The sequence below is a fragment of the Labrus mixtus genome, unplaced genomic scaffold (genome assembly GCF_963584025.1).
Source record: "Labrus mixtus unplaced genomic scaffold, fLabMix1.1 SCAFFOLD_143, whole genome shotgun sequence".
Lineage (NCBI taxonomy): Eukaryota > Metazoa > Chordata > Actinopteri > Labriformes > Labridae > Labrus > Labrus mixtus.
The window spans coordinates 60,001-72,500 of NW_026870303.1; the positions used below are offsets into that span (position 1 = coordinate 60,001).

A 12,500-nucleotide genomic window follows, 5' to 3' on the forward strand; every position below is an offset into this window, starting at 1 on the left:
TCTTTATCTTGGTCTGCAGCGTCTCGATCTGACACAAAGAGAAAACTCGTTCAGTGAGAGTTCAAACACAGAGTGAACAACGTGGCTTCAGTTCTTTTTTTAATATACTGCACATACTTCTTCACTTTAGCATTTTGAACAGGCATCTATGGGGTTATGTTTCACTGCTATTTTATACTGTTTTATACCTTTTTAATGCAAATTTCAAATATTTAATGCCATTTTTTTTTTTTTTTCATTTTGTGTTATTTTATTATGTGATGCTCTTTTTATGTCTTGTTCTGCTGTAAAGCACTTTGAGCTGCAATACTTGTATGAAAGGTGCTATACATATAAAGTTTATTATTATTATTCTTATTAGAAGTTGTTGTTGAACCTCGTGGTCGATGTGCAGCTTGTGGTCCTTCCAGGCCTGCAGAGACTGATACACTCCTGTGTCACACTTCACCGTGGCGTTGGACAGAATGAAGCATCTGCAGTAAAAACAACACACTGACATTATAATCACATTTACAGGACGCGGCCCCCGGGGTGGGCAGGAAAAGAGCAGCACTTTGTGTTTCTGCAAAAACAACAGCAGAAGCTGACATTTTTTTTTTTTCTAATGACGATGAACGTGTGAGCTTTTGAAAAGAAGGATTGTTTGTCTCACTTATTCACACCTCGTTAATTCGGCAGAGTCATCAGAGCTCCATCTGTGCTGAAGGTTCTCGTTTAGTTTCGATTTATCAGCTGTTACACAACATTTAGCTCCTGACGCACTTTGTAATTAGACCAGAGGTTTAATAGGACATGAAAAACACTGAAGTTTCACAGCGAAGACCGACTTGCAAAGGACTCATATCGTCTTTGACCCGCTAATATGTAAATAATGAATGCAGGGGTCTTCATTTAAAGTCTTTCTATGTGATTTTTCACTCTTAAATGTAGAAATCAAGTATCTCCTCTGAAAATAACTCTGTGAGTCATGACTGTCTACAATGGGTGTAACACCCGAGTCCCACTGTCTGTGATGTTTTCAGAGTTTTCAGAGTCCTATCTTCACTTTGTTTACATCGCCGGGACGGCCGGCTGACTCCTCCCCTCGTGTATAAAAGTTGTTTAATTGAGGGACTAGAGAAAAGAAGAATAACATACTGTACTCACTGCTTAACTGTGTTTCTAGATCACGCTCATTTCAGGTAAATTTACATGCAGTGTGAAGATACGAGCATAATAAAGATCGCTAGCATTAGCATGCTAACACAACAATGCAGCGCAAGTTGTTTTGGTTTCATGCTGGTGATCAAGGGCGACATCTGCAGATCAGCTGTTTTACTCGGAGGAAACACAAATATATTCCGGCATGGCCAACATCAGGGTTCCAACTAAACGCTAACATAAGGAGGAATCCTACCTGTGTGTGACTTTGTGGGACTTGGGAGGCAGCGTCACACCTTTAGGAACTTCTCCCATCCCGCTGAACTCGTCCTCAGACTCGTCTCTTATTGGCTGAGCCCAATTGGCCCCGCCTGCCATGCTGCTGTTGCCAGGGTAACTGTTCGTCATGGATACTGAGCGGCTGTAACGGTTCCTGGAGTAACTCTTCAGGGCTTTGAACTCTGGGAGCCACGCAGAAACAAACATTTCATTTAACACAGACGATATTAATCACTCAGACTTTGAATATTTTTTGGGGAAAAGAACAACATATAAGAGGCAGGAAGCTTCCTAAAAGAGACACAACTTTAGAAATCTCCAGCATGCAGTTCAATCCTTGAACACTAGAGGTCGGCATCACACCAGAAAACCAGGTGAGCTGACTGTAACACCTGCAGCAGAAGAAACACGTTTGATAAATGAGTTTAATTAAGAGTCAGATCATCTCTCCTGGAGGTTCAAATTAAAAAAGTTCAACCTTAGAGCCTTTAGTCGCTCAGTGAAATATGAATGTTAACGCTGAGCGCCGAGAGTTCAGATAAATGTTAAAGCATTACACAAAAACACCTTCTTCCAACCTCACGACTTAGCAAAGGTTTTAGCTTAATGCCAAAGTCCAACCGTGAAAGTCTCTTAATGCAGTAACACTAAGACTCTGTAGCTGACTGCTCACAGCTCCGCCCCCCCCAGTTTGGCTCAAATGGCAGATTCCCTCATGAACCGTGAAGCTAAATATTCATCATCATCATCATCAACTTTTTATTTGTATAGCGTCAACTCATAACAAGTCCTCTAACACTAACATGTTCCTCTAACACTAACATGTTCCTCTAACATGTTCCTCTAACACTAACATGTTCCTCTAACATGTTCCTCTAACACTAACATGTTCCTCTAACATGTTCCTCTAACTCTAACATGTTCCTCTAACATGTTCCTCTAACACTAACATGTTCCTCTAACATGTTCCTCTAACTCTAACATGTTACTCTAACTCTAACATGTTCCTCTAACATGTTCCTCTAACATGTTCCTCTAACATGTTCCTCTAACTCTAACATGTTACTCTAACTCTAACATGTTCCTCTAACATGTTCCTCTAACATGTTCCTCTAACACTAACATGTTCCTCTAACATGTTCCTCTAACACTAACATGTTCCTCTAACACTAACATGTTCCTCTAACATGTTCCTCTAACACTAACATGTTCCTCTAACATGTTCCTCTAACACTAACATGTTCCTCTAACATGTTCCTCTAACTCTAACATGTTCCTCTAACATGTTCCTCTAACTCTAACATGTTCCTCTAACACTAACATGTTCCTCTAACATGTTCCTCTAACACTAACATGTTCCTCTAACATGTTCCTCTAACACTAACATGTTCCTCTAACATGTTCCTCTAACACTAACATGTTCCTCTAACACTAACATGTTCCTCTAACACTAACATGTTCCTCTAACTCTAACATGTTCCTCTAACACTAACATGTTCCTCTAACATGTTCCTCTAACTCTAACATGTTCCTCTAACATGTTCCTCTAACTCTAACATGTTCCTCTAACACTAACATGTTCCTCTAACATGTTCCTCTAACACTAACATGTTCCTCTAACATGTTCCTCTAACACTAACATGTTCCTCTAACATGTTCCTCTAACACTAACATGTTCCTCTAACATGTTCCTCTAACTCTAACATGTTCCTCTAACACTAACATGTTCCTCTAACATGTTCCTCTAACTCTAACATGTTACTCTAACTCTAACATGTTCCTCTAACATGTTCCTCTAACACTAACATGTTCCTCTAACATGTTCCTCTAACTCTAACATGTTCCTCTAACTCTAACATGTTCCTCTAACACTAACATGTTCCTCTAACTCTAACATGTTCCTCTAACACTAACATGTTCCTCTAACTCTAACATGTTCATCTAACACTAACATGTTCCTCTAACTCTAACATGTTCCTCTAACTCTAACATGTTCCTCTAACATGTTCCTCAAACATGTTCCTCTAACTCTAACATGTTCATCTAACACTAACATGTTCCTCTAACATGTTCCTCTAACTCTAACATGTTCCTCTAACTCTAACATGTTCCTCTAACATGTTCCTCTAACTCTAACATGTTCCTCTAACATGTTCCTCTAACATGTTCATCTAACACTAACATGTTCCTCTAACTCTAACATGTTCCTCTAACACTAACATGTTCCTCTAACACTAACATGTTCCTCTAACATGTTCCTCTAACATGTTCCTCTAACTCTAACATGTTCCTCTAACTCTAACATGTTCCTCTAACATGTTCCTCTAACTCTAACATGTTCCTCTAACTCTAACATGTTCCTCTAACTCTAACATGTTCCTCTAACATGTTCCTCTAACACTAACATGTTCCTCTAACATGTTCCTCTAACACTAACATGTTCCTCTAACATGTTCATCTAACACTAACATGTTCCTCTAACTCTAACATGTTCCTCTAACACTAACATGTTCCTCTAACATGTTCCTCTAACATGTTCCTCTAACATGTTCCTCTAACACTAACATGTTCCTCTAACATGTTCCTCTAACACTAACATGTTCCTCTAACATGTTCATCTAACACTAACATGTTCCTCTAACTCTAACATGTTCCTCTAACACTAACATGTTCCTCTAACATGTTCCTCTAACATGTTCCTCTAACTCTAACATGTTCCTCTAACTCTAACATGTTCCTCTAACACTAACATGTTCCTCTAACACTAACATGTTCCTCTAACACTAACATGTTCCTCTAACATGTTCCTCTAACATGTTCCTCTAACTCTAACATGTTCCTCTAACTCTAACATGTTCCTCTAACTCTAACATGTTCCTCTAACTCTAACATGTTCCTCTAACTCTAACATGTTCCTCTAACTCTAACATGTTCCTCTAACTCTAACATGTTCCTCTAACATGTTCCTCTAACACTAACATGTTCCTCTAACATGTTCCTCTAACTCTAACATGTTCCTCTAACACTAACATGTTCCTCTAACATGTTCCTCTAACATGTTCCTCTAACTCTAACATGTTCCTCTAACATGTTCCTCTAACATGTTCCTCTAACATGTTCCTCTAACTCTAACATGTTCCTCTAACACTAACATGTTCCTCTAACACTAACATGTTCCTCTAACATGTTCCTCTAACTCTAACATGTTCCTCTAACACTAACATGTTCCTCTAACACTAACATGTTCCTCTAACTCTAACATGTTCCTCTAACATGTTCCTCTAACACTAACATGTTCCTCTAACTCTAACATGTTCCTCTAACATGTTCCTCTAACATGTTCCTCTAACTCTAACATGTTCCTCTAACATGTTCCTCTAACATGTTCCTCTAACATGTTCCTCTAACTCTAACATGTTCCTCTAACTCTAACATGTTCCTCTAACTCTAACATGTTCCTCTAACTCTAACATGTTCCTCTAACTCTAACATGTTCCTCTAACATGTTCCTCTAACATGTTCCTCTAACATGTTCCTCTAACTCTAACATGTTCCTCTAACATGTTCCTCTAACATGTTCCTCTAACTCTAACATGTTCCTCTAACATGTTCCTCTAACTCTAACATGTTCCTCTAACTCTAACATGTTCCTCTAACATGTTCCTCTAACATGTTCCTCTAACTCGAACATGTTCCTCTAAAATGTTCCTCTAACTCTAACATGTTCCTCTAACTCTAACATGTTCCTCTAACATGTTCCTCTAAAATGTTCCTCTAACATGTTCCTCTAACTCTAACATGTTCCTCTAACTCTAACATGTTCCTCTAAAATGTTCCTCTAACTCTAACATGTTCCTCTAACTCTAACATGTTCCTCTAACATGTTCCTCTAACATGTTCCTCTAACATGTTCCTCTAACTCTAACATGTTCCTCTAACTCTAACATGTTCCTCTAACATGTTCCTCTAACATGTTCCTCTAACATGTTCCTCTAACATGTTCCTCTAACTCTAACATGTTCCTCTAACTCTAACATGTTCCTCTAACTCTAACATGTTCCTCTAACACTAACATGTTCCTCTAACTCTAACATGTTCCTCTAACTCTAACATGTTCCTCTAACATGTTCCTCTAACATGTTCCTCTAACTCTAACATGTTCCTCTAACATGTTCCTCTAACTCTAACATGTTCCTCTAACTCTAACATGTTCCTCTAACTCTAACATGTTCCTCTAACTCTAACATGTTCCTCTAACATGTTCCTCTAACATGTTCCTCTAACATGTTCCTCTAACTCTAACATGTTCCTCTAACATGTTCCTCTAACATGTTCCTCTAACTCTAACATGTTCCTCTAACATGTTCCTCTAACATGTTCCTCTAACTCTAACATGTTCCTCTAACTCTAACATGTTCCTCTAACATGTTCCTCTAACATGTTCCTCTAACTCTAACATGTTCCTCTAAAATGTTCCTCTAACTCTAACATGTTCCTCTAACATGTTCCTCTAACATGTTCCTCTAACTCTAACATGTTCCTCTAACATGTTCCTCTAACTCTAACATGTTCCTCTAACTCTAACATGTTCCTCTAACATGTTCCTCTAACTCTAACATGTTCCTCTAACATGTTCCTCTAACTCTAACATGTTCCTCTAACTCTAACATGTTCCTCTAACATGTTCCTCTAACTCTAACATGTTCCTCTAACATGTTCCTCTAACTCTAACATGTTCCTCTAACTCTAACATGTTCCTCTAACATGTTCCTCTAACATGTTCCTCTAATTCTAACATGTTCCTCTAACATGTTCCTCTAACATGTTCCTCTAACTCTAACATGTTCCTCTAACTCTAACATGTTCCTCTAACACTAACATGTTCCTCTAACATGTTCCTCTGACTCTAACATGTTCCTCTAACTCTAACATGTTCCTCTAACACTAACATGTTCCTCTAACACTAACATGTTCCTCTAACATGTTCCTCTAACATGTTCCTCTAACATGTTCCTCTAATTCTAACATGTTCCTCTAACATGTTCCTCTAACATGTTCCTCTAACTCTAACATGTTCCTCTAACTCTAACATGTTCCTCTAACATGTTCCTCTGACTCTAACATGTTCCTCTAACTCTAACATGTTCCTCTAACATGTTCCTCTAATTCTAACATGTTCCTCTAACATGTTCCTCTAACATGTTCCTCTAACATGTTCCTCTAACTCTAACATGTTCCTCTAACTCTAACATGTTCCTCTAACATGTTCCTCTAACTCTAACATGTTCCTCTAACTCTAACATGTTCCTCTAAAATGTTCCTCTGACTCTAACATGTTCCTCTGACTCTAACATGTTCCTCTAACTCTAACATGTTCCTCTAACACTAACATGTTCCTCTAACTCTAACATGTTCCTCTAACTCTAACATGTTCCTCTAACATGTTCCTCTGACTCTAACATGTTCCTCTAACTCTAACATGTTCCTCTAACTCTAACATGTTCCTCTAACATGTTCCTCTAACACTAACATGTTCCTCTAACATGTTCCTCTAACTCTAACATGTTCCTCTAACTCTAACATGTTCCTCTAACATGTTCCTCTAACTCTAACATGTTCCTCTAACATGTTCCTCTAACTCTAACATGTTCCTCTAACTCTAACATGTTCCTGTAACACTAACATGTTCCTCTAACTCTAACATGTTCCTCTAACATGTTCCTCTAACATGTTCCTCTAACTCTAACATGTTCCTCTAACATGTTCCTCTAACATGTTCCTCTAATTCTAACATGTTCCTCTAACATGTTCCTCTAACATGTTCCTCTAACATATTCCTCTAACATGTTCCTCTAACTCTAACATGTTCCTCTAACTCTAACATGTTCCTCTAACATGTTCCTCTAACATGTTCCTCTAACATGTTCCTCTAACATGTTCCTCTAACATGTTCCTCTAACATGTTCCTCTAATTCTAACATGTTCCTCTAACATGTTCCTCTAACATGTTCCTCTAACATGTTCCTCTAACATGTTCCTCTAACTCTAACATGTTCCTCTAACATGTTCCTCTAATTCTAACATGTTCCTCTAACATGTTCCTCTAACATGTTCCTCTAACATATTCCTCTAACATGTTCCTCTAACATGTTCCTCTAACATGTTCCTCTAATTCTAACATGTTCCTCTAACATGTTCCTCTAACATGTTCCTCTAACATGTTCCTCTAACATGTTCCTCTAATTCTAACATGTTCCTCTAACATGTTCCTCTAACATGTTCCTCTAACATGTTCCTCTAACATGTTCCTCTAACTCTAACATGTTCCTCTAACACTAACATGTTCCTCTAACATGTTCCTCTAACTCTAACATGTTCCTATAACATGTTCCTCTAACATGTTACTCTAACTCTAACATGTTACTCTAACTCTAACATGTTACTCTAACTCTAACATGTTCCTCTAACACTAACATGTTCCTCTAACTCTAACATGTTCCTCTAACATGTTCCTCTAACACTAACATGTTCCTCTAACTCTAACATGTTCCTCTAACATGTTCCTCTAACACTAACATGTTCCTCTAACATGTTCCTCTAACATGTTCCTCTAACATGTTCCTCTAACATGTTACTCTAACTCTAACATGTTACTCTAACTGTAACATGTTACTCTAACTCTAACATGTTCCTCTAACACTAACATGTTCCTCTAACATGTTCCTCTAACATGTTCCTCTAACATGTTCCTCTAACACTAACATGTTCCTCTAACATGTTCCTCTAACATGTTCCTCTAACATGTTCCTCTAACATGTTCCTCTAACACTAACATGTTCCTCTAACTCTAACATGTTCCTCTAACATGTTCCTCTAACTCTAACATGTTCCTCTAACATGTTCCTCTAACATGTTCCTCTAACATGTTACTCTAACTCTAACATGTTACTCTAACTGTAACATGTTACTCTAACTCTAACATGTTCCTCTAACACTAACATGTTCCTCTAACATGTTCCTCTAACATGTTCCTCTAACATGTTCCTCTAACACTAACATGTTCCTCTAACATGTTCCTCTAACATGTTCCTCTAACATGTTCCTCTAACATGTTCCTCTAACACTAACATGTTCCTCTAACTCTAACATGTTCCTCTAACATGTTCCTCTAACTCTAACATGTTCCTCTAACATGTTCCTCTAACTCTAACATGTTCCTCTAACATGTTCCTCTAACTCTAACATGTTCCTCTAACTCTAACATGTTCCTCTAACTCTAACATGTTCCTCTAACTCTAACATGTTCCTCTAACATGTTCCTCTAACTCTAACATGTTCCTCTAACACTAACATGTTCCTCTAACACTAACATGTTCCTCTAACACTAACATGTTCCTCTAACACTAACATGTTCCTCTAACATGTTCCTCTAACATGTTCCTCTAACATGTTCCTCTAACTCTAACATGTTCCTCTAACATGTTCCTCTAACTCTAACATGTTCCTCTAACATGTTCCTCTGACTCTAACATGTTCCTCTAACTCTAACATGTTCCTCTAACTCTAACATGTTCCTCTAACTCTAACATGTTCCTCTAACTCTAACATGTTCCTCTAACTCTAACATGTTCCTCTAACTCTAACATGTTCCTCTAACATGTTCCTCTAACTCTAACATGTTCCTCTAACATGTTCCTCTGACTCTAACATGTTCCTCTAACTCTAACATGTTCCTCTAACTCTAACATGTTCCTCTGACTCTAACATGTTCCTCTAACTCTAACATGTTCCTCTAACTCTAACATGTTCCTCTAACATGTTCCTCTAACACTAACATGTTCCTCTAACATGTTCCTCTAACTCTAACATGTTCCTCTAACTCTAACATGTTCCTCTAACATGTTCCTCTAACTCTAACATGTTCCTCTAACATGTTCCTCTAACTCTAACATGTTCCTCTAACATATTCCTCTAACTCTAACATGTTCCTCTAACATGTTCCTCTAACTCTAACATGTTCCTCTAACATGTTCCTCTAACTCTAACATGTTCCTCTAACATATTCCTCTAACTCTAACATGTTCCTCTAACTCTAACATGTTCCTCTAACTCTAACATGTTCCTCTAACATGTTCCTCTAACTCTAACATGTTCCTCTAACTCTAACATGTTCCTCTAACTCTAACATGTTCCTCTAACACTAACATGTTCCTCTAACATGTTCCTCTAACATGTTCCTCTAACATGTTCCTCTAACACTAACATGTTCCTCTAACACTAACATGTTCCTCTAACTCTAACATGTTCCTCTAACATGTTCCTCTAACATGTTCCTCTAACATGTTCCTCTAACACTAACATGTTCCTCTAACTCTAACATGTTCCTCTAACATGTTCCTCTAACTCTAACATGTTCCTCTAACTCTAACATGTTCCTCTAACTCTAACATGTTCCTCTAACTCTAACATGTTCCTCTAACTCTAACATGTTCCTCTAACATGTTCCTCTAACTCTAACATGTTCCTCTAACTCTAACATGTTCCTCTAACTCTAACATGTTCCTCTAACACTAACATGTTCCTCTAACACTAACATGTTCCTCTAACATGTTCCTCTAACTCTAACATGTTCCTCTAACTCTAACATGTTCCTCTAACTCTAACATGTTCCTCTAACATGTTCCTCTAACTCTAACATGTTCCTCTAACATGTTCCTCTAACATGTTCCTCTAACTCTAACATGTTCCTCTAACATGTTCCTCTAACATGTTCCTCTAACACTAACATGTTCCTCTAACTCTAACATGTTCCTCTAACTCTAACATGTTCCTCTAACACTAACATGTTCCTCTAACTCTAACATGTTCCTCTAACATGTTCCTCTAACACTAACATGTTCCTCTAACTCTAACATGTTCCTCTAACATGTTCCTCTAACTCTAACATGTTCCTCTAACACTAACATGTTCCTCTAACACTAACATGTTCCTCTAACTCTAACATGTTCCTCTAACATGTTCCTCTAACTCTAACATGTTCCTCTAACTCTAACATGTTCCTCTAACACTAACATGTTCCTCTAACATGTTCCTCTAACACTAACATGTTCCTCTAACACTAACATGTTCCTCTAACACTAACATGTTCCTCTAACTCTAACATGTTCCTCTAACACTAAAATGTTCCTCTAACACTAACATGTTCCTCTAACACTAACATGTTCCTCTAACATGTTCCTCTAACATGTTCCTCTAACACTAACATGTTCCTCTAACATGTTCCTCTAACATGTTCCTCTAACTCTAACATGTTCCTCTAACACTAACATGTTCCTCTAACTCTAACATGTTCCTCTAACTCTAACATGTTCCTCTAACTCTAACATGTTCCTCTAACTCTAACATGTTCCTCTAACATGTTCCTCTAACATGTTCCTCTAACTCTAACATGTTCCTCTAACATGTTCCTCTAACATGTTCCTCTAACACTAACATGTTCCTCTAACTCTAACATGTTCCTCTAACTCTAACATGTTCCTCTAACACTAACATGTTCCTCTAACTCTAACATGTTCCTCTAACATGTTCCTCTAACACTAACATGTTCCTCTAACTCTAACATGTTCCTCTAACATGTTCCTCTAACTCTAACATGTTCCTCTAACACTAACATGTTCCTCTAACACTAACATGTTCCTCTAACTCTAACATGTTCCTCTAACATGTTCCTCTAACTCTAACATGTTCCTCTAACTCTAACATGTTCCTCTAACACTAACATGTTCCTCTAACATGTTCCTCTAACACTAACATGTTCCTCTAACACTAACATGTTCCTCTAACTCTAACATGTTCCTCTAACTCTAACATGTTCCTCTAACACTAACATGTTCCTCTAACTCTAACATGTTCCTCTAACTCTAACATGTTCCTCTAACACTAACATGTTCCTCTAACACTAACATGTTCCTCTAACTCTAACATGTTCCTCTAACACTAAAATGTTCCTCTAACACTAACATGTTCCTCTAACACTAACATGTTCCTCTAACTCTAACATGTTCCTCTAACATGTTCCTCTAACATGTTCCTCTAACACTAACATGTTCCTCTAACATGTTCCTCTAACATGTTCCTCTAACTCTAACATGTTCCTCTAACACTAACATGTTCCTCTAACTCTAACATGTTCCTCTAACTCTAACATGTTCCTCTAACTCTAACATGTTCCTCTAACACTAACATGTTCCTCTAACACTAACATGTTCCTCTAACTCTAACATGTTCCTCTAACATGTTCCTCTAACTCTAACATGTTCATCTAACTCTAACATGTTCCTCTAACATGTTCCTCTAACACTAACATGTTCCTCTAACTCTAACATGTTCCTCTAACACTAACATGTTCCTCTAACTCTAACATGTTCCTCTAACTCTAACATGTTCCTCTAACTCTAACATGTTCCTCTAACACTAACATGTTCCTCTAACTCTAACATGTTCCTCTAACTCTAACATGTTCCTCTAACATGTTCCTCTAACATGTTCCTCTAACATGTTCCTCTAACATGTTCCTCTAACTCTAACATGTTCCTCTAACATGTTCCTCTAACTCTAACATGTTCCTCTAACATGTTCCTCTAACTCTAACATGTTCCTGTAACACTAACATGTTCCTCTAACATGTTCCTCTAACATGTTCCTCTAACATGTTCCTCTAACTCTAACATGTTCCTCTAACATGTTCCTCTAACATGTTCCTCTAACTCTAACATGTTCCTGTAACATGTTCCTCTAACTCTAACATGTTCCTCTAACACTAACATGTTCCTCTAACATGTTCCTCTAACATGTTCCTCTAACATGTTCCTCTAACATGTTCCTCTAACACTAACATGTTCCTCTAACATGTTCCTCTAACATGTTCCTCTAACATGTTCCTCTAACTCTAACATGTTCCTGTAACATGTTCCTCTAACATGTTCCTCTAACATGTTCCTCTAACATGTTCCTCTAACTCTAACATGTTCCTGTAACATGTTCCTCTAACTCTAACATGTTCCTCTAACACTAACATGTTC

At 37.8% G+C, this 12,500-nt stretch overlaps 1 protein-coding gene across 1 annotated transcript in view; it reads right to left on the reverse strand.

The window, feature by feature from the left end:
* The window catches only part of LOC132968524 (extracellular sulfatase Sulf-2-like), a gene marked incomplete at its 5' end in the record, with an annotated part of 27,571 nt that overhangs the window by 8,527 nt on the left and 6,544 nt on the right, over positions 1 to 12,500 (reverse strand). The window contains 3 exons of the mRNA XM_061034226.1: positions 1 to 28; positions 377 to 473; positions 1,397 to 1,601. The exon at positions 1 to 28 is cut by the window's left edge and continues 67 nt beyond it. Coding sequence (XP_060890209.1) covers positions 1 to 28; positions 377 to 473; positions 1,397 to 1,601 — 330 coding nt within the window. The remainder of the gene's footprint in view (positions 29 to 376; positions 474 to 1,396; positions 1,602 to 12,500) is intronic.